At 38.5% G+C, this 25,906-nt stretch overlaps 1 protein-coding gene across 1 annotated transcript; it reads right to left on the reverse strand.

Moving 5' to 3' along the window:
* Positions 1-246: 246 nt before the first annotated feature.
* Positions 247-13,455, reverse strand: opn4xa (opsin 4xa). The gene is made up of 10 exons (XM_034123361.1): positions 13,412-13,455; positions 10,141-10,276; positions 5,266-5,399; positions 4,507-4,710; positions 4,228-4,399; positions 3,023-3,184; positions 2,647-2,754; positions 2,386-2,560; positions 1,697-1,837; positions 247-1,616 (listed from the first exon to the last, which is right to left on the reverse strand). The coding sequence occupies exons 2-10, from the start codon at positions 10,272-10,274 to the stop codon at positions 1,194-1,196; spliced, it is 1,653 nt and encodes a 550-aa protein (XP_033979252.1). The 5' UTR covers positions 10,275-10,276; positions 13,412-13,455; the 3' UTR covers positions 247-1,193.
* Positions 13,456-25,906: the final 12,451 nt, after the last annotated feature.

A 25,906-nucleotide genomic window follows, 5' to 3' on the forward strand; every position in this document is an offset into this window, starting at 1 on the left:
TATAATGCATGTATAAAAGAGTAGACCTTTATATGAGATACATATATATGAGATCTTTTTATATATATGCATAATACCTTATATCAAAGTTTATTATGTGTGAATTGTAAATTCAAAGCTACAGAAAGTTGTAAAGACATTTCTCTGATGTGCTAACATTTAATTATTAATAATAAAAAAAAACGTTTTAAATAACATTTTATGGTCCATGATCCGGATTATTCAAATGTGTATAATAGCCTTTATAAGAGATTCTGCGTTTCAAGCTTTATACAGTAGGCGATTGGGCAGAAACATGTGTTGAGAGCTACATGAGAAGTTTATTTCTCACAACAAACACACACATGAATGACCATAGTTTAAAATGTAACAATAGCACCGGAAGCAACAAAGATGCAGTAATCAAAGAAGGAGAAGGTGCAAAATGTCAGTGATTGTTGCGGTGCTAATACTGTTCCTGAGAACATGCAGGCTTAATCCTTATTATAAAATCATAACGCATGATAAATGAAGATACATCAGGGCATCAAGTGTCTTTATGACTATGGCACATGGTAGCTGTTTATGCAACATGACTCCCTTTGGTTAGCAAAACACTTTATATCAAACATGTAACTCTGGTTTCAGAGTAGCTGCAGTGAATGAAAGTTACCGGTTTTATATCGCATGATACAGCACATTATATCAGAAAACGTACACCAGTTGCTGGCGCCTTACATGTATTATATTGAGTTCTGCAAAGATTTATAAAGGCATAATAGACTAATTAACTTGCTAATTGTGCATTATAGACATTCAAATATCAACCACATTTAAATGAACAAAAGGTGGATATAAAGTCAACTCATGAATATATTTGCTTTCTCATAAAATAAAATAAATAAAGATAATTGATAATAAATATGGTTGTTTAATTACTTGTTCTTGTTATACAGTAAGTGTTTGGCCCCTTAGACACAGGTGCATTTTAGAATAAAATTGCCTTATTTTGAAGGTTATTTAAAGTCGAGATTTCATTTGTAAGATTTCTATACGAATGCATAAAAACATTTAAACAAAGGAATTTGATTGCACTGTATTGCTAAACGCTTGAGATAAAAGTTTAAAAGCGACTTAAAAGACATTCGTAAACAACAAAAACAACTTTACTCTTCTGCTCACACATAGACAAATAAACACTTTAAACATTTAGCTTATAGAAATCTCTGCACGGACTCAAACTCTTGAGCAGAACAGTCTGGAGGCTGCAAATGGAGCAACAGTTCTCTCTTCAGACTCTGTGAGCTTTGTTTTTCCTCACAATAGCCAGGGTCTAGAGGGCCTTTCTTTAGGTCGAGTCTGATGACTGCTTGGGAGTGCACATACGCGATATTGTCCAGAGAGTCTGGCTGGAGGAGGACTTCCAGCTCCTTCTCACCGTTCTCCTTCTGATCTTGTTGAGTCTGTTCTTGCCCATCGTCTTTATCTTGTTCTGCTTCCTGGTTCTTGTCTTTATTCAAACTTTCAGGATTCTCCTCCATTCTCCTCCCAATGGCCAGGCGCATTACTGTGTTGACAGACTCCAGCGATAGGGTGTGATCACATCTGTTGGATGAGACTCTCTTTGGGATGTGGATCTAAAACACAAAAGTAATCGACATGATTGTGCTGACCAATTACGTCTTCAAAGCCCCAAAATGATGAGAATATGTCCTACCTGTTCCTGGCTGTGGCTTCCCTTTCCCTTGGAATGGTTAGCCAATGACTTTGGATCTTTGTCCCTCAAAGCTCCAAGGGAATAGCTGGACTTCCGACTATAGCCCTCATCAATAGGGTCCAGCTCCACGTCACTCCAAACCTGCTACAAGGGATATGCACATTTGTACATTCACATGTAAATCAAGGCAAGAATGTACTACAGTAATTAAAGTGGGGACACATATCTATGTATAAAAGACATCAAAAAGTGCATTTTGCATAATAGGTGACCTTTAAAGTTTCAATTTCGATTTAAAAAGAAAGCTGACTTATTGATATTTGTAGTAAAAGTGTTAAAAATCAGTCAACCTAGGGGAAACACTGAATGCGACTCTGTATGACAACTCATATTACCATTCAATTGCGGTACTAACAGGATTTATTTTTCATGGTTTCCTCGTGAGAGAGAAATGGCATATTTATTGTTATGAATGCATAGAATTGTTTCAAACCCACATAATAACACAAGGAGTTCCAGGGACTTCTATTTGCCAAAAGTGTATATAACAAAACAGGGTAAAAAACAAATGCAGAAAATAATGTGGCTTTCTGTGCATTTGATTGTTGGTTTTTGTAAACCACTGATAAACGCCTGTTGTTCTGTATTCACTGAAACTACTCAAAAGCATGTGAAGAAGCCAAACTCACTGTGTCGGCCGTAGACATGGAGGAGACTCTGTGGAACCTGTTTTTGGAGCAAGACGACTGTCTGCTCAGCATCGAGTCCCTGAGGGAGGACTCGCTGTGTGACACTGATATGCACTTCTTCCTGGGGGGCTCTCCTAGGAAGTGAAGACAGGGAACATTTTCTGCCATGGTGTCCCTGTTGAAAAAAGAATGAACTTTCAGCACAACCCCTAGATTTCCATTCAAGCTTAAGTAAGTGATTAGACGGATGACTGCACTCACCTGTATTTAGAGTGAATGATGGCGTAGATAAAAGGGTTGTAGATGGCTGATGCCTTGGCTATAACAGCAGGCACAGCTTTTGAATAGGGAGTGAGGAAGCTTGCATATCTGAAAGGTGTAAAGATTGAGTAAAATTGCCCAATGGCTGTAACAATACTAGTTATGTAGTTTAAACCTGTCTAATAGCAATTCATTATCTCATGTTTAAGGATTTTCTACAAAAAGTGAAATATGGATCACGGTTGATGGCTGAAATGAGTTACACAGTGCAACCAAGCATCCTGTATTATGCCTGAGGCTACTTTACTGTCTGTACACAACAAAGCAAGTACACATAATTAGACCGTAAACAGCCCTTGTCATACTGTATATTTACCCAGCCCAGGCGATGAGGGTGACACATGCATAGGGCGACCAGGAAAGCACAAACACTATGATGACCACAGAGGCAATCTTGGCCAGCTTCCATTCAGTCTTGATGGACTGCTGTTGGATCAGCGTTGACTTCCTCACCTGATACCCAAACTTCTCAATATCTCTGTTAGGAAGGAAAAAACACATTCGTTATTCAGAGGCTAAATAAATTAAAATAAACACAAAAAACTCAGTGTTGTGTTTGCATACAGTTGTTATCATGTAACATGGACTATGGTAACGAACAAAGTGTATATTGGAATGTTCTTATTCCTGTACTTGGATAAGTATTTTAGTCATTGTTTTAACAAGGTTTTTACGGGAAAGAATATGAAATAAGACAGAATGAGAGCAAAGCTGACGTTGCGTAAAGATATTCCTTTAAGTGAATGATGTCCTTAAGGTAAATACTTAAAGATAGATACATTGTAACTTGGTTGATACAACAATAAAAGGAATCCTTGCTTGGCGGCATTAAAAGTCCCTACTGTATACAAACCTATATAAATACGATTATATAATAAACCTAATGGTTACATTACATTACATGTCATTTGTTAGACGCTTTTATCCAAAGCGACTTACATACTCAATACTGTGGACAATCCCCACAGGAGCAATTTGGGGTGAAGTGTCTTGCCCAGGGACACAACGACATGCTGACTGCAGTGGGACTCGAACTTGCTACCCCCTGATTCGAAGTCCAGCACTATATCCACTGAGCCACAGCCACCATGATGTATTCAGTCTTTGAGAATACCTCTGAATTGGGTAACAGCTACATTCTTATACTGAGGGGTGAACTTAGAGGCTAATAGTGACCACAGACAGTAATGTGCAGCATCTGTAAAATATATATATACATATGTGCACAAAGATAAATCATGAAGAGGAAGAACTAAAGGGAGATGCAGAAGCAAGCATCATAATATACATAACATGCTTGTGATTTCATTAAACAAATTGCATTGCATAATGTCAAGCCTCTAGGACATCTCATTACAGTAGTGTTGTGTGAGCTATAGTGGTTCAGCATATGCTATAATCTGCAGATCAATTGTACAATGCTGATTTTAAAGGTATTAAGGCTTGCTTTGAATTAAATCATATTTTCATCGTGTTTAGTGCATTCAAATGCTGCATATTCACCTAGGTTAATTCATTCACCTGCTTGCACTGCGGATGGCCAGGAACATGCACAGATAACAATAGGATATAATGCCCAGAGGGATGAAGAATACAAAGCAGCATAACATCAAAGTATAGCTTTTATTGGCAGGAGTAGATGTCACATAGTCCCATGTGCATGAGGTCATCAGGCCCTCGGGTATGTACGAACCTTAAGAAATAAAATGACAGATAAGAAGGAAGTCTAAGGTTTAAAAGTAAAAAAACTGAGGATAGTTGAATAAAAAGAGGAAGGAGATGAAAGACTAAGTTACTTACTCCACCCTAAAAGGGGTGCGAGGCTCCAGGCCAGAGAGTACAGCCAGACCAGGGCGATAATGAGGCAGGTGCGTCTCTTTGAGGTCCAGCGAATGGCCTGCAGAGGCTTGGTGATCACAATGTAGCGATCAAGAGAGATGGCCAGGAGGTTTATCATGGAAGTTATTCCAAACAAAGCTCCACAGAAGGCGTAAATCTTACAGCCTGTGGAGGAAAACAGAGGAAAAAGGGTTTTATTGATGTGATTTGTTCCTCTTTAGGGAAAGATAAGACAAGACAGAATGGAACTTTATGTATCCCCTTGGGGAAATTCAGGCGTGTATAGCAGCAACAGTGTCAGAATGAAAAACAGGATTCACTCAAGGTAAAAATAAAGATAAAATAGAATACAAATTGAAATAATAATACAGCAAAAATAAAGTGATAAGATACTATTGAAACAAGATATCATCGCAAAAAGTTGAGCAATTGTATGAACATGTTAAATGTATTTACATAAGTGTGCAGATGTGAGTGCAGCGTTGTATAACTATAACAAAAATACACAATTTAAACTGTTCATTTAGCCGAGGGTACATATCTGTATATTCTGATACTCTAAAATAAATACAGTATATTACATGGGAAAAGGACATTTTAGTGTTATAAATATATATGTGTACTATATGTTATTCATAGCTCCATACGTAGACAACATTGATGGATACATATAGGATGAAGCTGTTTGTAAGAGTTTATTGTACTGTAAGGAGAAAATACCTGTTTCACCAAAAATCCAGCCCTTGTAGAGGGAGTTCACAAAGAAGATGGGTGACTGCGTGATGGCCATGAGGAAGTCACTGACTGCCAGGTTCATAATGAAAAAGTTGGGAGGAGTCCGTAGTTTTTTGTTACTGAAACACACAACGATGGAAAAGTTTCAAATCAAAAGTGTCAGTACAAAAGCAGAGCAATATGATAAATGTATCTCCAGAATGAGTTAACCTTAAGAAAAAAGACAATAACTATCTTTTTGTTGTGTTTAGTTAACATTCATGCCATCCCACTTTGTTGTAGTACATCCACTGCGTTTCAGAAACACCTACATACAAAATCGGATTATTTCTATTAGCTTATTATAGTTACTACATTATTTCACTTTGTACCTAAACCACACTATACTGGGATACCTGTTAAGACTGTAAAAGTATTTTAAATGTCAGTCTGTGAATTTAAATCCAGGGTAAGGTTTCATAACAAGGAGAGTCTCATGGTTTTGAAAGGTTGTTTTTTTAAATGACTTGTCCTTAGGGGCTGTGCTGTACAGACATGTAGTGGGATATGGATTCATAACCTGGCCAATGCAATATCCCTCCAATAACTCTCAAATCCTCATCTTTTCAAACTCAATTCCACCTTGCTTACCATAATAGGCAGGGGGTGGAAATCAATTTCAATGGCACATCCATTCACCCACTTTCAATAGTAATATAGCTGTATTTGAAAATGCATTCTAACAACAGCATGTACTGAATACTAACTTTAAAGGGGACCTATCATGCAAAATGCACTTTTGTACGTCTTTTATACATGAATATGTGTCCCCGGTGTTCCAGGGAACTCACCAAGTGTCAGAAAACACAACCCTCTCTATTTTCCTCCATACCCAAATCTCTAAAAAAGGGGCTGCAACGGATCTGATAAAAACTGATCCAGATTTGAACACTGCCCTGACGTCAGGACAGTGGCGCTACGGCTATTGGGCCAACTCCACCAATCAGGAGGAGACAGCCACGGCCATTGCCGTTCGAAAGCGCTGGAGACGCTGTAGTACGTATGCCAGGCCAGTAGATGGTGCTGTTCTCACAGAATCAGCCCTTGCTAAAACAGAGCTAGAAATTGTCAAATTGAGCAAAATGAGACATGGCTAAAATGCATGATCTGTTTGGTATTTTGAGAAAAAAAATGTATAAATATGCCTTATATAGGTATGGTCCGACACTATATTATTCAAATATAGCATGATAGGTCCACTTTAACTGAACAGTTTGTATTCCATTCCAAGCAGACTGTTCACACTGAAGTAAATCAAGTATTACAACTTCTCTGCATTATGTATCGATCAGAATATCCGAGCTACCATTAAATGAAAACACTAAAAAGGTACGTCTACATTACCTTTTCCACTCAATTGAATATGTTTCTGTTTATTTAAAGACGATTTAGAATTATCTACACTCAGCTTTTCCTCTTAACTCTACCTCAACATTACTTGCCATTATTTGTCATTATTTTATCCGCTGGTTAATTATTTAAAACGTGTGCCTTGCAGACCAACATCGGACACTCTGACGAACCGCAATGTATTTTGAGTATGTCTAGAAAGCTTGCATCTAATACTCAGAAATTCATGCTAATCTATTATACATCCAGGCATTTATCAAGTACACAAAATACAGATGCAGTCGGAACAACTGCATATTCAATTTTACACCAATCTTAGAACAGGATATCAAGAAAAGCACTATTCTCTTGAGACGGATTCACACCAAAGATTGAAACTCTTAGCAGGGGATTCACCAGATCAAAGGTGAACACACAACAACTGTCCTGTGAACATACTATAAAATGTTGGAAAACTAACAAATATAACATACAGTAGACTCCCCTGACTCATTGCAGCCAGCCAAACCGTTACAGTCAGTAAGGACAGTGACAGCGAGAAAAGAGTCAGACAAAGTAGCCACTTTATTAGAGAAAACCAATTATAACTGACCTTCTAAATGTATTAGGAGGACAGCAAGGAAACACCAAATGTCTACAGGATATCCATAAAAGCCAAGCAGTATTGGCAGCAAATGGATTTCTATAGTATTCATTTGTGTTTCTCCCGAGACTGCCACACAACAAGGTATATCTCCCAGAACAAATAAGTACCTTAACTTTTGATTGTCAAAGCCCATACTGTCAATACTTTCAGGAAAGTCTAATTGCAGCATTTCTTGGGGCATGCTGGATATGTAGCCATTCATCCAATCTAAACATTAACTTGTAGAGTTGTATGAAAAATACTGAGCTTGGAACCAGCGGGCTTGCAGCAGATGATGCCAGTGCTTTTCTAAGGCTGTGTGTTGGCACAGATGGTCATGTTGAAGGCTAATGCATGGTAATGGTGTGTGCTCAATAATATTCTGGTAGGGTGCCATTGCAAACACATACAGACGTCAGATTGTTTTTTGGCAACAGTCTGTATAAATAAAAGCTAATGCCTTTTTCTTTACATCGAACCAAGCCGCCAGGAAATTTGTCAGCCGACCAATGTGTGACGATTTTCTCTATTTGATGAACTGGGGACATCAGATCATGTTGTATATCTTTTAAATGCATGCTTCAGAATATGAACTATTTATCGCAGCTTTTGATGTCTTTGATCTGTGGTGTAATCAGTGTCAGTGAACATTGGTCAGATGGTCAAAGAATATTTGTTTCCTGACCAAAATGAAAACAATTATACAATATGTTCACATAGTGACATATTAGTTACATCAGCTCCATTTAGCCTACGAGCATAGTCCTCCTTGTTCTGCTCACTCAATGTGAAAAGACCAAAAAACAGTACAACAGACAAACAAGTCGGAGTGTATTTGTGTGTTTACATGCAGGTGAGTGGGTATATATATTGAAGAGTGACTACCATGGAGATTGAGTGATGCGACATTTGAGATGGTTGTGTGTCACTGGAGGTTGGACCTTAATGCAGAAATCATGTCAGGCCGAGGATTTGATCTAACACTTGGTCCTTCACTGCATGCAGTGTATTACTATATACCCAGGAGGAACCATAGTGCACTGTATGTAACAAAAGCTGGTGTTAGCTTCAGTGACTTTACAGTCATTCATTCTAACCAAATCTTTTTGTATTAAAATAAACATGGAGAAGATGAGATCGGAGTTTTTGACCCTGAAGATGTGTTAAAATTAGAAAAAAGTTTTCCAAAAATACATTAGCTGGCAGAATGGTTGTTCATATATTCAATGTCAAAGGTTGCTCCCAAAATAGAGATATGAATGGATTTATAATAATAATGGGGCACATACATTATGGGATCTCCTCTTGGTATAGTAGTAGTTAATTGGAATAACCTGAGCTGCAATACTATCATTTGAGCTAGTGTACCCTATTTACGCGGTTTAGGTGGTATTGTACTGAGTTTATACTGTAAGGGAGAAGCTGACTTAATTATTGAATTGACACATTGATATATTTAGTACAGCTAGAAAATCACTGAACTGCTTGCTGATATGGAATGCCTGGAGGCTGGTGCAAAGACCTCTGCCTGTGCTTGTGACATCAGTGCTTTCTAATGTAAGAGCACATTGTGTCTGAACTGAATGTGGGATTCAGTCCTCTAAATCTCTGCAACATCAAAACACTGCACACTGTGCTGTGCAGGGTTGAAAGTACATCACATGAACTGCTAAAAGCTAGTCTCTAAATATTTGGCACGGGTATATATATATATATTTAGTTAAATGTTACTAGTTATAGTATTCAATAAAATGTACATATTCAATCAGATACAGCATCTCTCAATCCAGTCAAACATGCTATTTGATATTTGAAAGCTTCTAATCCACTATTTTTCAGTAGTACATTTTGTTCTTTTTACTTCACTGCATTAATCTGACAATTTAAGTTCTAAGTTAATTTACATATTAAGAATTTACAAAACAAATGGTGATTTCATAAATGTGCAATATTATAACACTCTAAAAGGGAACATTTTGGGACGATGAAATCTATCGATAGCTTTTGACAATGTCAACAGCAGAATAATGCTTCCTTAATCTATACAAGAAACAACATTTTAAACAATTTATGTAACTGCAGAGGTAAATTGCACACAGATGAAAACAGACTAATGAGTGGGCAATACAGGATTTTTTGGCAAAATTGCTTTGAGTTGGTTACTTAGCAGTGATACCAGGATGTTTGCCAAACAGGGAAATTGGGGTATTAGCCAATAATTATTGAGATCTCTGTTGTGCCATACATTTTACAAAATATTTAAGTGAAAACACTTTTAGATACCGGAAAGGATATTACATACTAAAAAAAGATGTGTTACTTTTTCCATGATAAATTGAGTGGAAGGCTTTAAAAAGATCAAATCTAGTCTGTTCCAGTTGATTTCCTGGGATCAGTGGGTTTATAATGCATTAGGTACATGTCTCGGAGAAAAGGTGTGATGTGAACTGAGAAGCATGGTTTGCGGGTTATATACAGGTACTATTAATAGGTGTGTGTCCTGTTTACACATGCTTAAAAAAAAGACTTGCAGCAGCAAAAGTGCTTATTAAAGGCTTTTTTTTAACACTCAGTGACATTTGACATGTGAACATAAAGAATAAGTGTTTTCTATTTATCATTGAATTGAACTGTCTTCCATAAATTACGCTCGACTTGAGTATGTGTGTTGAATTAACTTGTGTGTTAAAAAATCATTTCATTTGGCTTCTCTTATAGATACTATGCATATATTTCTCAGTTGTCTAAGGGTAGGCTAATGTGATAAGTCCCCTGGTTAAATACATGCCCCTCTTAAATTGGCAAGGACAGACACGCACATTCTTCAAAATGACCTGTTCACTTACCAGAGGAAGGCGTACATGACCAAGGCGTTTCCTGTAACACCCAACGTTCCAATCACCAAGACAAAGAAGGCAACGATATAATGAGCATGAGCATGGACATCCACCGGCCGATAGAATCCGGGATCCAGGTCCATTTCTGTAACAACCACACGCACACACATGCACACACACACACACACACGCACACACAGATGTCAGCATCAGAGGGTCTATCTCAATGGAAAGCTCGTCTCACAGACTTTGATTCTAACCCGATCTCCCTTTCTGTCCCTCTGACCCACTAAACTCTCTGGCACTATGAAAAAGTACTTATTCATAATCAGCGAGTAAAATGTCTTCAGGCAAGAAAACAAGATAAGACATAATGGCATACAGTACAGCCTGCATACTGTCTGTTTATTCAGCCATTCCTACATATCAACACTTTATTCAGTTTTGTCAGTTTGGTTCTAAGTAATTTGTCTTGTTCTTATTTGTCTTAGTTGAGGTTTCTTTGTAATAGTTCAAACATTACAAAGTGTCAGTATTTAAACCATTACATTTGTTTTCATCGTTTTCTATCAATTTGAAGGCAGTATTTTCCAATAGGAAATCAGAGGATATCCACACATTTCCTCTCAGTTGACTGTTGATTCAAATTTGAACTTTGTTGAATTCTACAGGAAATGTTGGGTTACTGTTGGCACTGTGACAACATTTGGAAGTATATCTGTAAGTTGTGGGGACAAATCAGTACTGTTCTCGTGCCTACACTGTAAAATACAGTATGTTGTTTGGTTGGCTGGACATTACACACTGTCTATCATGTCTGGCTTTCAAGCTGCATAGGGAAAAGTATTGAAAGGCTTTCACACAAAACAGTGCTAAAGGCCTTAAAACTATACACCTGAGCAAGCATGGCTAGATGGTAATGTCCGTTTGTCTGTAGGTCCTATTCTATGGTCAAGATTGAAAAATCTAAACAACAAATACATTTCTATAACATTTTGCACAGACACTAATGTTCTGTGGATCATGAATGATTTCCATTGATTTCCATGTTTACGTCTGATTGAACATGGCTGTACTTGGGAAATGACTGTTCAGCGTTCAGTGACACAATGCTTGAGATCTGACAAACCTGACCCATAAAGAATGAATATGCATGGTTTTATCTTTGTGTTTACACAGTTGACTTTTCAAATCTGAGTTCCATGAATCTGCCTTCACATATTTAGTTCTCTTTGTGTCAGTACAGGTGTTTGAGACTTTGAAGCCCTTCTTTTAGCTGTTCAACTCTTTTTCATCTATGTTTTCTCAGATTAGAAGATCAGTCATGCTTTCAGCTCTGAAAGGTGTTTGGTTAGGAATTCTCGTTCGATAAAAATCTTTCAATAACAACTTTTTCCTGATAAAAAATACTTTTTTTAGGACTCAAATTCCTCCCATACATTTTCCATTCAGTTTAGACACTGTATTTGTTTGTAATACATTACATTTCTGTAGCTTATAGATTATCACAGTTGGTAAGTTGTAATATCAATCATTAACCTTAGAAACATTGTTTAATAAGTTGGAATTAATTATTAATCACAATAATAGTGACCCACTGTTTGGAGACTGAAGAATCTCACTGAGTATTATTGAACTAATGGGCTTTGAGAGTTGTTCTGAGCTCTTCTTAGAACGGCCACAATAACAAAAAGAGCATGAAGCCAACAAATGAGAAAAGATATTTTTTTCAAAACAACTCTGGTTAGGAAACATACAGTAGGATTTAAAAATGGATGGCAGTCAGACAGACAAGATAGGAAAAGTGGAAGTTGTTAATGTGTCAATAGGGTCCAATGACGACTTTGTTGCAAGTAAATGAGGAAAATGTATCAAACAGTTGATTAGGTAAAGGCTTTTCTGATAATGAAAATGGCTGGACTTTCACATGCTGTTCCATGTGGTCGTTGCTCAGTGATTATACAACAATGTCTTTGCTTTGTTAATGTGATGGAATCAAGAGTGCGTATTGAGTCACGCAATGCTACCATCATTTATCAATGCAAACCCACTTCCTGTTTGCCTCTATTATAGGAATGAGTTATGTTCTAGCACAGCACAATGCTCTCTGCCACATAATATACTCTGAAACATCTATCACATTAATCATTTATTTGAGAACATGTTATAAATCATGTCTGCTTGCTCACAGTTGGCAATGTAAAGCTATGTGATGGTATTGTAGCTAATCCATCCAAGCAGTAGGGAATCTGCTCGTTATGCATATACATGAAAAATGCCTTAGCATGTAGACATTTATATCACGGCACGATGGGTTGAGCACACATTGACGTGCAGGGAGTCAGGTCCAAACAGGGAGCTCTTGCTGTGCTCAGTGAAGCCTTGTGCGTCACAATCACCTCTTACTTCCCCTCATTAGTCATCAAAGCATTGTCTCAAAGGCTGAAGGCCCATTAATCAAATACATATCGGATTTAGTGTGACTAAAAGGGAAATGCAACCTTCGTCGTCTTCTATGAAGATGTCATTACTGGTATGGATGCATTGAATATGTTAATTGTTATTCAAAAATGGATGCAAAGTTCGTGTTCATGGAAACCAAATTGGTCTATGACGATAATCGAGGATAGTAAGTCCTGTCTGCATACCTGTTATCCTTTTGAACAGTTTCTTTCATATTTATACTTCAGTTTATATAAAAATACATTTGATAGCCATAATACCTTTAAAAAAAACAACACCTCTTTTGGTAAATCAATTAAGACATTCTCCTGATGAACGTATTTGTATACATTACACAGAGCATGATTTGCATCAACAAGTGTGTTTGTTAATAATTTAATATACAAATCAAGTTATAAAAGAGGTTAGTTATTGATGAGACACCTGCAGTGTGCACATTCCCAGCTTGGGGTCAATTCAATTATTGATCTGCTAACATCAACATCACTGTATGATCACCGGTGTACATTTCCTGATGAGTGTCAGAATTTAAAATCTGCATAGAATGCTTGAACCTTAATAAGACATGCAAATTAAACTGGTAGAAGCAAGCTGAAACTTAAAAGAATGTAAATATTTATAAGTAGCGTATGGAAACCACATGTTCTTCTGAAAATGCATAGTATAAAATAACTATAGAAAATTAAACACATTCTTGTTAAATATTTGTGTCAAATTGTTGATTTTCATAGATTTACATATACTGTACATGGTATTATACAACTGAAAAACATACATAAAAACAAGTTGTTATAATAAGAAAAAGTAGTTACTTTACCTCAGACAATGTAGTCCCTTTTCCTCTTTATGTTTGCAGTTGACTGTAAAGAGGATCAGAGACACCGCAGCGCATGTAAAAATGCTGGTGAAAAATCCAGATTTAAATAGAAGGAGTTAGAAGGAGAATCTCTCATAAGCTGCAGCCACAGTGCGCTGCTGCTTCCCGTGCTTTAGAGAATATGAGAATACACAGAAAGCGAGCAGCAGCCCATTGACCCATCCCCCTGCTGGCTACCCATCACACACAGCTCTCACATGGCAAAATACATCGATCAAGCCAGTGTGTGGTGTGTGTGCATGCATGAGGGTCTGCTGTTTAAGGGTGAGGTTGGCATGAGGCTGCACTCATCATATTTAAGGCATTTTATTTTGTTTAATCTATAAAAAACGTTCAGATAGAAAATAAGCTACACAAAATTCCCCTTGCACTGTTGTAGTTTCGTTACCTCAAATTACATCTGTGTGTTTTGTAAATGAGTTTTTATAAGCATTGATTTTTGTGTATATATAATATTCTCAGTAGCACAATTGTGTGTCGGCAGCAGATGCCTGGGCTGACTGAGACAATGACACAGCCCTGTTGCTGCTGCTTCCCACTGGGTGCTTAGAGAATTGCAAAGAGAGGTCTTGTGGTTTTGAAACCTTTTACATAGTATCAGACTTGTTCACTGCTCATCCTTGTGTAAGGTGATTCTTGAGAAAAACACTCAGATAAAAGCTTCCCAATGTTTATCATCTCATGCACAACTGAGCAGACAGCTGCAGTGCCTCTTCTTGCCCTTAATATTTCCCTTTTGTACTTTGTGATCTGGCCCTCTTGTTTGACTGTCATAGCAACTGGCCAGTTCACAGCAGGTCTGAATATAAAGAGATGAATAAAATGCAATTTCTGTAGAGATTTATTCTGGATTCCATCTAGCAGGGGGAAGAGATGCCCTTACACTTCTGGGTCACTGCACTTGCAAGGGAAATTGAACTATCAATGAAACACTAGTTTCCAACCAGTTTGCTTCACTATAATGTATTCTGACATTGTAACACACAAAGTCAGGTATTAGCTGTGCTTTCTTCGCTGATTAGTTTTTATGTTGTGCCTTTTTTGAAAGATTTCCTGCGTCAACTACAGGATTGTGATGACCAGCTGATCCACTGGGAGGGAATTGAAGATCATGGGTGCAAGGCTTCACTGTGTTCTTTATGCAGCTAAGACAAAGAGAGCTTTCAATAACTTGATATACTTCATCAAAAGAGGAAATGTTTTCTTGGGAAGCATCCACAGTATGTCAGAGAGGTGTTTTTACCCACCAGGTGGTCTTTTTTTCCTTTTTTATATATGCTTTTGTGTACCATGAACATATGCATAAACGGATCTAAGTTTTACAGCTACTGAAGATTATTCAAATTAAAAGTAAAGTTAATACTAAGAAGATGTGGTCAAAGAAGAACTGTGTGGGAAACTCAGTTTCTCTGACTTCCCTATAGCCTGGAGAAAGACAAATAGAGTGGCTATAACCTCATTTTTTATAAAAACTTGTCATTATCAGGTGTATGATGTGATGCACATGGTAATGGCTATAGAATAATTACAACATTAAAGTTCCATTTCACAATAAAGGCCTGGACCAAGAACAGTCCTTTCCAGTCTGCTATTGGTAACGGATGTTGCTAACAATATATGAACTATCTTCAATATGAATTCATATAAAATAATATGTTCTCCCCGTCTTTGTTGCACAATTTGTTTGGAAACAAAATGTGTCCTGTGTTGTTCGTAGGTCTAAGGAAAGGTTATCCAAATGAATCTTAGAGTAGAGGAAATAAGAATCATTTGTAACACCTTGTTATGCCAAATGCCGTGCATCAAAGCTAAGTAGGGCAATAATCCTCAAAGGACTTCAAGATATGTCCTCACACGTATACATGCGTATGTCAGTTATTTTCGTCAGGCTATAGGAGAGGCTGACAGTGCTTTTTGTTTGCTTCTTCTGCTTAAGGTGACCCCACCATGACAATCAACCATCCAATTACTGTCAAAAAGGTCTGTCACCTCTTTCACTCCCTCTGAGGTGTGAAAGGGAAAAACACATCCCACAAAACACAATCAGATAAAAAAAGCTTGTACATGACGGTCGGTTTGCTCTTGAGTGGGTTTAGAGGCAAGCAATGGTCTACAGAATAAGATTCAAGAAAATGTGTGGGGCCAGAAGCGCATATATAACATCTAACATGCAAAACAATCTGTAAAATATCTAATCAACGAAAGCCAACATGGAAATAGAGAAATTATTGTAAATATACCTCAACCATTCTGAGGTCACGCAAGAACTGACCCAAGGCCAATCAGTGGCCATTGTGTCCGGCGTTTTGAATTGTAATTATGGTCTCCATGAGGCCTTCTAACATCTAGCCGTACGTGCTGCCATCACACTTCTTTATCTTGGTCTACTACTCTAAAACATGATTTGATTTTAAATGGAATTTTCTGTTGAAGCTGTTATCTCCTGATTGCTTACCATTTACTCTAACCCTTAAGTAAGACATGGTCTTTTTGAAATTGGTTGGTAATTATTTAGCTTATTGGACTGAGCCTCTTTATGAAAAGGTAGGACATGGTCTTGCATAAGTCAGGGATGCACTCTGTAAAGACAGACAGAAAAAAGAATACAGGCTACTAGTGCTAATAACGGCCATAGGTCTAACTGCTCAGCCCCAGGAGACTTCAATAGATCAATAGAAAGAGTGTTAAAAACTTCAAAGATGTTTTTGTGGAAATATCAGATTTAGTGAATTCACACTCTCCCTTTCATGCAACAAATCAGCCATTTTTGAACAAATAAAAGGATTGTTCCTGTGTTTGACTAAAATACACATGCTTTCATTTAAATTGATTCATAAAACAATCCAAGAGCATGTTTGTATCAGGGAGTACAAAATAAACAAAATGCTTGTTGAGAAAAAGGTTTGAAATGTATTTTGACAGTTTTGATAATTCATTTTGTATGTTCTTTTTATTTTACTTTTCACAATATATAAAAGGAAAACCATTCAAGAGCATCCAAGAGCCCTGTAGGACACTAAATGTAGCAACATGTGTGTCATCATCATTTGTGAACCGCAACAATTGCTCACAAATCACTTAGAAAGCAGGCCCCTGATTGTGGCCGAGCCCTCTGCAGGCCAGGCATGACCTCCAAAGTAGATGAAGCCCATCTACTTTGGAGCTGCTAAAGACCCCTTCACCTCGTCTGAAGGTAGGCAACTCAAAACACCGGTGCGATTGATTCCTTCACACAAAGGATCCAGCTGGGTGATACATGGTCAATTAAAGTCACCTTCACAGCTTGCCCATGGTCCTTTTAAAGGTCCCATGTCATGGCCATTTCTACTGATCATATTTCCATTGTTGAGGTCTACTAGAATAGATTTAAATTGAGCAATGTTCCAAAATCACATTGGTTTCTCATACAGCATCTCTGTATAGTATGTGTATTCACTCTCTGTCCTAAACGGCTTGTTGGAGCTCCTGCCCCCCCCCTCCCTGTGAGCCCAGTGTGCTCTGATTGGTCGGGACGTTGCCAGGCTCGTTGCTGCTCGAGGAGCGAACAGGTTTCCGGGTCCGCGATACAGCGAGACACAGCAAAACTCATCCTGAGCACACACAAACACTCACAGCCGAAGTAAAAACAATAAGTGTGGCTTGATATTGAGTAAGAAAAAGGTTTATAACGCTGTGAGAATGGCTCTGCGGAGAGCATTTCTCCGCGATCCCAACTCGTCTATTACCAGCGTTCAGGGAGCTCTATGCAAGTCAATGGGGACTCCCATTTGGACCAATCCGGTCATTTGTTGTTGATTTGGGTATTCACACGTCAGAGAACCCAGGAAGAAAACAATGGAAAATGAGAAATCTCCAACGAGGCGTTCTGGGGCAGCATAGACAGGTATTTTCTGTGTTAGAGTTTTACTCGCTACAGGGTGTACTTTGAGGGTTTGTGACTGCAGACCGTTTACATGCATACAAACCTTCATAACACACAAGGGGACGGGTAATAACCGGAAAAGCATGACATGGGACCTTTAATGTTGTTATATTGATTATTTTTCACGCTGAGACACTTGTGTAATTTAGAAAAATAATGGGAGGCAGGGGATGGTTACAGAGGTACACTCTGAGCCATCAAGGGCCGTCATCAGGAGAAAAGTGTTATCTAATGGCAGAGGATCAACTACTCATTTATATTAAGGGCTCCTGCAGACCTGTGTGTGGATTACTACAGATTTAGCTAGTGGCACAGAAACTCACAGGAATGGGAGATTATGAATGAAGCTAACCTCAGTGACACAGTGAACTGTAGCAGAGGATGTGACAGGGATTTACAAAGACATTAATGAATTGTGGTCGTTCTTTATTCTATGGCATTAAAGGTCCCTTATTATACTGTTTTTCATCAATATATTATAGGTCTCAGATATATACAAAACATGTCTCTGAAGTGTTTGGCTCGAAATACCAAACAGATCATGCATTGTAGCATCCCATAAAGCCCTCTGTTTCAGCCCTGTTTCAAAAGTGCTGATTCTCTGTCTGTTACTTTAGATGAAAATAAGGAGCCACTCCCCACGCCCCTCTGAGAGATATTTGGTTAAAAAGAACACAATGTTGCTCTAGGAGGAGATTCAGGTGATAAGGTGGGGGGGGGGGTTACCTTGGTTGGTTATTTGCTAATGGTTACACAAGCCAAAAAATCGTTATGACATCATAAAGTGGCCAAAATCTGTTCAGCTCATTTTCAGACAGGTTTTTATATAAATGGATCAGGACAAAAAGTGAGCAAATGTTTTTTTCCTGAAACTTTCAGAATCTCTTTACACAGAGGGGACACATGTTTACGTATAAAAGACATGAAAAAGTGGATTTTGCAAAATAGGTGACCTTGATGAGGTGAGTATTTAACAGCACAGCTTCATGCTTTTGTTGGAGGCAGGGAACTGTGACATGTGTCTAGGTCACATATATAGTAGTACATTTTGTAATTTATTTTGTCTGTTTTATGAATACCCTAATTTATTACTTAGATTTTATGTGTCAACTACATTTCAGTGAAATTGTCTGCTTTTTGAGGTAACTAAAGTAAGATTGACAATGTTTATAGGGGTATAAATGATATGTCATTGTCCTAATGTCATAATCAACAGCCCTGCAGTCAGGCTTACAGATGTCCAGCTTTGTTGAAACCTGTCTAAAGATAGTCGGTTCCGACTATTTTTACAGAATGAAGTGTCACTCTATCTCCTAAAATGCCACACGAAATCTGTCATTTATGTTATTATTTATTCTTGTCCAAATTTGATCAAGAATACGAAGGAAAACAACACAATCCAGTAACATGTAAGAATTATTAATAATTATCCTGTGGTAAACATATTTGATATGTGTCTCTATTAACCGTTGGGAGTACAATCCTTCAAGACTTTTAGTCATGAAACCCAGAGGACGGCCGTGCTGAAAATGTGAGGTGATGACGGCCCATCAGAGGTTGCTCTGCAAATGAAACGAGGCACAGACACTTTTGTCTCTCATGCATTATTCTTACATACTGTAGACCTCAAAGTTTTTTGAGAGAACGAGTTGCACTCTGTTGATAATGTGTTTGCATCATGTCCTATTTTTTTTCGGCTCTCCATTGCTGTTTAATTGTTCTGTACTAAGAACAAAGACCCTGCTGCACTTTCTCTGCAGTATCTGAGCAGCAGTGGTCACATGCTGTAGCAGGTCTTCTGTATTCGTCCAACCTATGTACAGTTTGAGTGTCAAACTCAATGGACTTGCAAATGTAATCCACAAACCACAACTTCAGTATGAGACTAAGGTAATTTAGCAAAAATTGCCAATGCAAAACTATTTTTTGAATTATAAAATGGCAACTGGCAAACTTGTTTTCTGTGCAGGTACTTTGAATTGTACAAAATGAAATAGTGTGGTTATATAATTATGTAAGATATATTCCACTATTATTACTATTGTTGTATGTACGATATTGGTTGTTTTATTTATTTTGGCTTCAGGAAGCTGATTCTTGCTTGTTACCACCAGAGGGCGACATGATAAATGTGCATGCTTGTAGGAGTAAAATGCTCATACATGCTGTAAAACCCATGTCCAACACTAGTAGAGAAATACTCTATTTTTGATGTTATGCAATACCTCAGGGTTTTCCTGAAGTAGTTGTGAAATTCATCCACACAATTGCTCTTCAAACTTTGTGAATACATAATATGAATGTATCTGGCAGAGTACATGTCAGTACTTTCAGCAGTACACACTGTTCTTCAAAGAGAAAATGATGTAAGTGTTACACACACTACTACAGAAACTATAACACTCCCATTGTTAAATTGTATCAAGTTTATATAAAATATACATATCTTTCTATCATTGTACATACTGTATATCAAACAATTGTTCTCACAGCTCCTTATCCCGCATGTTATTTGCATGTGACATACAGTATAGTACCTAGTATTTTTCCCAGTATTTTGCAGATGTATTCTGTTTTTTCCATAGGTCTTTAACATATCTTATATCTGTTCAGTTGCTTCAATTCAGCATATATCCTCTAATGTCCCATTCTGTTATTGTTGGCATATACATAGAGTAGGTTTGGCTATTTATAATCTAGTCTGCATGTGAATGATGAATTACTGTATCTTGCATCTACAGTAATTCATTGGAGGACTTGGATGAGTTGAAGAATGATCACAGGATCCAGATCAGGGATCAAAAGATATTCACGGTGCTGCAATGAGAGATCAGACTCTCATATTGCATTTAGAGTTTTATTCTATTTAAAACCTTTGAATAATACATTTAGCAAGTTTGCTCATTGCTTTGAGACAACTAGCACCCATTCCAATACTGTTAGCCACATTCAAATCCTTGGTGAACTTGAACTGGATCCCAGAGGTCAAGGATCCGTTTTAAATTAACAACATAGTTATGCAGATGCACGCATGGCAAATTATGCATCTGAAGCTGTATCCGACCTCATGTGCATGCTTTCACTTCACAGAAAATGAAGTCCCCTTATATTTTCAGTGTATGTTTCAAAATCAGGATATATCACTTTGAGATTCAAAATATATTTTTCAATGGAGTCGTCGCCAAGGTAGGCAACAGCTCAAAGTGTATTGGATACGTTTTCGGACATATTTGGATTTATACAGATGGATATACTGTCTCTGACTGATGATAAAAGTATTTTATGTCAGGATGTCATGATAAGACATGTTGCTATATGGAGCTTTACTACCACCTAGTGGATCCTGAAGCACAGCACCACCTGCAGATGTACAGTATTGAGGTGGAAGAGCAGTTGTAGGTGGTCTGAGGTGGGCCTCTCCAGTTGTAAATACTGTTCTGACACGTGTGTGACCACTCCGGTGTCTGTGACCCCTCACCCCTGAAAGCTTAGCTTTACCACCTGGGTGGACTGTTCTTGATCTAGCGGCACCTCCAGCAGGCTGGCACACAGCTCTCTCGCTCAGTCTCCCTGTAAAGAACCCCAAGGTCCACTTTATTGTGCACACACACATACAAATACTTATGTGTGTGTGCACGGTCGTTTTTAAACAAACAGCTCCATTACAAAGGTATTTGTCGTTGAGGTCTTTGGGACTGTGCAAGTCATTTCTGAGTGGCTCATGTTTCCAAGTGTTACCTTTATGTCCTTGCTTGTTACAGAGGTTGTTTATGTTATAAATACCTCCGTCAAAGTACGGTCACATTCAAAGGTAAAGCATGTGTAAATTCTGTCTATTATGGTTTCTAGTTTAAATGTTTGCGCAGTGTATCTGGTTGGCTGTCTTGTCTCGTTTCACCTCTGTTGTTTGATCTGTTTAACTCTGAGGATGCACACTTTCTTCCCAGTGCAAGTGAAGGCTTGTCAGTGTAAATAGGACTCAACACAGTAAAACTGGCTTGAGCTATTGCTTATTTTGGGCTTAAGAACATCTGGCGTGTGTTATCACTAAGGCACTCTCTTCCTCTTTAGATCCTCACACAAACACTCTCCCTTTCTCTCTCTTTCAATTGCATTGTGTAAAAGCATTACAAAAGCTGTCATTGAAGATGTCTCAATATCTGACATTCAAGTGGGAGATTTTGCGTGTAGCTACCTTGAATGAGACAGATGGTGATAGACATTTAGGGTATTAAAAAAAAGGTGTGGTATTCCGTGAGCGGTCCTCAGGTGCATCTTTTCAATATATGCACGAAGAAGTGTGAATTACTGTTGACAAGCTTCTCTATCTGCAGCATCATTTACCTCCTCCATGACACATAAGAACTCCCAATGCCTCACCGCGTAATGATCTCCAACACCCACCAGAGCAATCATATACACCCCTTTGATCATCTTTATCCCTCACTTTAGTACTGTTAAAAAAAAAGCTACAGCACCAACAAAGGGCCAAAATGTGGCTCACTCCCACTGCCTAGCCTACTCTCTTTTTCATTATCTATTCTCTTTTATTACCTTGTCCACATGCAGTACAGAACAATACAGCCCAGGCGGACAGATTGGAGGCTCATGACAGGACCTGTAACATGATGACACACCAAAGGCAAGGTGAGTAAAATCCCCCTCCACTGTGGGACATGTGTCACAGTCCAGCCGTGTCTCCAGCCTTTTTTGTGGTCTCGCGTCTCTCTTATATGGCTCTCACCCCCTCCGGCCATAACGATAAAGCGCCCATCTGCTGTGGGGACGCGGGTCTTTCTCTCTCTGAACTGATCCCTCACAGCAGTTTCCCCTTTGTCAGATATGCCGATCGCGTTTCACTTTTGACACCTCTCTGTTTTACACTTGCGACAGGTACGAAGGTTCTTCTGTTCTCAGAAGAAATGTATCGGGAATCGGATATTCGTCCCTTTCCAAAGCTTTGCCCCCCGCGCCCTTGTCCCCCTGGTGAAAACAGTATATTTTAAAGAGCAGAAAAACAGTTCTAAAGGAATGCATGAGTGTGTTGAGCCTCACAAAGAGTTGGATAATTGACCCTACTGCTGACCTATTATTCAACACTGAAGGTGAAACTCTGAACTTGCCATACAGGAATTTAATGTTTTTGCAACCTTTTATATTCACTGTATTCTCTTTCTATTTAATGCGGTACAGCAGTGGGCAAAATCTAGCCTCGGGCTGTAAGTAGAGTATCATATAGGTTGCTGGGTGGCTTGCTGACCATTTTTCTAATCCATATTGACAAGCAATTAGGTCAAATTGGGTATATTCTTTGTATTTTAACTATAGATAGGATGCCAGAGTGCATACAAAAAGATAAAATAGATGAATAGAGCTCAAATCTAAAAGTAAAAATGGCCAAGGAGGATTGTTATTAACTGTAATTCTGCAAAAGTGGCCCCTGGACAAAGCTGGTTCAGTATCGCTGCTATACAGTCTACAATATTGTAGCAACCACTTTGATATCTAAAGTATGTTTATATGGATCCGCCTGGATATCTATCCATCTATCACCTGTCTGTCTGCCCATACAGCCATATATCTATCTATGTGTCACATCCATTTGTGAAGCTGTCGTTCATCCCTCGTGTTCTCAGCTGTCTCACTGCGTCAACGGTGTTGCTGGTGATTCTACACACAAACTCGCACATGCCAATTGTTAGTAACATGAACCGACGCAGCATCCTAACCTGCAGTGAGATCGCCTGTCACAGGTCAGAGAGACAGCTGGACTGTTTTCAGACTCGGGCTTAAACTGATAAAGTGTCTTGGAATGGGAGAGATGTCTGAAATGAGGCCAGATTATCTTGTTACAGGCATGATAAAGTTCATATGCTGTCTCGCAAACCCCCCAGAGCTATCATCATTTGGATTTAGATTCGATTTCTTGATTAAAATCCCACAATTTAAATCAAAACATGTATTTTTAAAAACCTGTTATTTGTTCTTCTTTTCAAAGTTTACATTTTTTGTTCTATTAAAGGCTAGATAAAAGTATGCCAAGAGCAATTCAACATCTGACACCTGGACCTTGACCTATGAACCTATGAATGTCTCCAGATACTTCGGCTATCAGGTAGACTCAAAACAAAGAATGAAAATAATGTTACATTGTCTCTCCACCCTGAATGACTCACTGCCTTGTTGTGTACACATGATTCTTGTCCTTGAAGCTTAACACCTTAGTGATTACCAAATAAAGCTGACCTCCATGTACTGGTATGATAACATGCATAATTATTTCCTAATTGTGTGCTCTTTATCAGCACTTAGATTTCTACATCAAGGTATTAAATGGATTTAGCTTGGAGTCAAACAACATGTTTACTCTCTTTTTAATTAGATACAACATCCACCAATGTTACAATAAAGAGTTTAATTAGTTCACATCTGATAACACATTATAGCTGATTTAATCTAGGATCCAAGGATCAATGTATACAACTAGAAGCGATCCCTCATTTTGTTGACCTTGGAAGTACATTAACACAGCAACTTTCCCATAACCTCTACTCCCAGTGAACTGATTAGATTATCGTGGTATTACTTCCAATTGTCTCTTTGTAAGCTCCACACTGTTTGTTATTGTAAGCCTCTTGTTGTGTGCTATTCATGAAACAAAGTTCAAGGTTGATGCCACATTTGACTCATGAGTGGATAACAATATGTGCAAAGGCTACGCATACTTAAAACTGTTAAGTGTTAGAAGGGTAATTTAATTGAAGTGAAATACGACGCACAGGGAAATGCCACATCCTGTTTAGCATTATCATGAGTCATATTTCTCAGGGCTGGAAAAGTTCACCTCCCTTCCGTCCACATCTGTCCTTAATGGATTTGGACCGCCTGGCAGGACCAGGAGTTTATACATATTGACATGGGTGGCCCCAGTAAAAATCTGAACTTCTAACCCTAACAGCCAGAGGGCCATGTTCTACGCATGGAGGTGTGCATGTGTGTGTAGTCAGATTGCACTATTGGGGTGTGAATGTGTGACTTGTACAACACGGGAGGATACATTCAGCCTTCAGAAAAGAAGTCAATCCATTTAACAGAGAGAGTTTACATTAGGGCAGTGCATGGCCAGATATAACCCAGATTGCAATGAGTTAGGAGTATTAGAATACCAAACTGACCAATGCAGAATTCTTAAATGTGCCTAAGTGTTGGTATGTATTGTGTTACTTTATCATTTTGACCTGAATCTGTGAAAATATTGTGTTGATCTCACAATAAATTGATCTTTATACTTTGCTACTGGAGCTTTTTCCTTTTCTTTTTTTCTTAGACTTCCTTTCTCCATGCACCTTAGTAGTGTAAATGAGGTTGTGCTGATCTGTATGCTAAGGAAAACACATCCTGAACACAGGTATTAAATCATTTTCTCATCTGTTGGAGACGTAACTAAAATAGAGCCTTTCCTTCAATGACCGACATTTTGAAAGTAATAAAATCTTATAATAAGTGCCCCTCATACCAATCTGCCACGTATTCTCATGAACATTAATATATTAATGCTAAGAACCGTAAAATATTCAAAAAAATAATGAAAAAAATTGACAAAGAAACCTATTCTCTCTCCTGTGATTGAACCAGTGAATCAGATGATTAATCTGTGAGCAGGATTTCTTTCTCATTTTTATAATTCAAGCTCTTTTCAAGGTGACTGCACTACGTGATTTACATCAAAGTGACCATGTGGTCACGCTGCTCTGATCAACCGTCCAGTCTGCTGAGAGAGACATAATATCCTCTGGGTATTACTGACAGGGAGCATGATACGTGTGTTTATGCCTGAGTGTGTGTGTCACTCTATGCATTTGTGTGTGTTAGTGTGTGTATCTGCGCCTGTGTGAGTGTGCACATTTACACACAGGCCCATGTGTATGAGTGTGAATGTGTATGTGTGTCACAGTGTATTTATGTAAGCGGCTGACAGAAATACATCAAGGGGAAGACACAGCTGTCCAGTGCCATGTTTCCTAGGGGTTAGGACCTAAGATGGACTGTGGGACTGTTTCTCTTGTGGGGTCACTGCATTTTTAAGTTCCTTTCATTGAACTTGGATCCGGGGACGAGCGTGCGACAGAATGCCTTCCAGTGCTTTCTATAACACATTTGCAGCAGTTGAGGAAATGGGGACTTGTGGGGCATGTCCCACTGCACAGTCACCGGATGGCTGCAGTGAAAGGGACCTGCTCTGATCTCAACACATACCAGGCTGGATTAAAAACAGGGAACCAGAGCAGAAACAGGATCTGACTCTCTCTGCTGTCTGTCTCTAACCCTGCGGCTCCTTCCCAAAGACATCCTCAACACTTCCTTCTCCAATTAGTGCGACCTTGTTACGTCGGGCACAGGGAAGCTTTGTGAAAGGCAAGACCCAGCTTCATGCACCACACTTTTAGCAGAGCTGTGCAGCGAGCAGGCTAGAGGTTATAATCAAAATAGCTCAGTTCAAATCTGTAAACCGA

This window comes from Trematomus bernacchii, unplaced genomic scaffold, assembly GCF_902827165.1.
Source record: "Trematomus bernacchii unplaced genomic scaffold, fTreBer1.1, whole genome shotgun sequence".
NCBI lineage: Eukaryota > Metazoa > Chordata > Actinopteri > Perciformes > Nototheniidae > Trematomus > Trematomus bernacchii.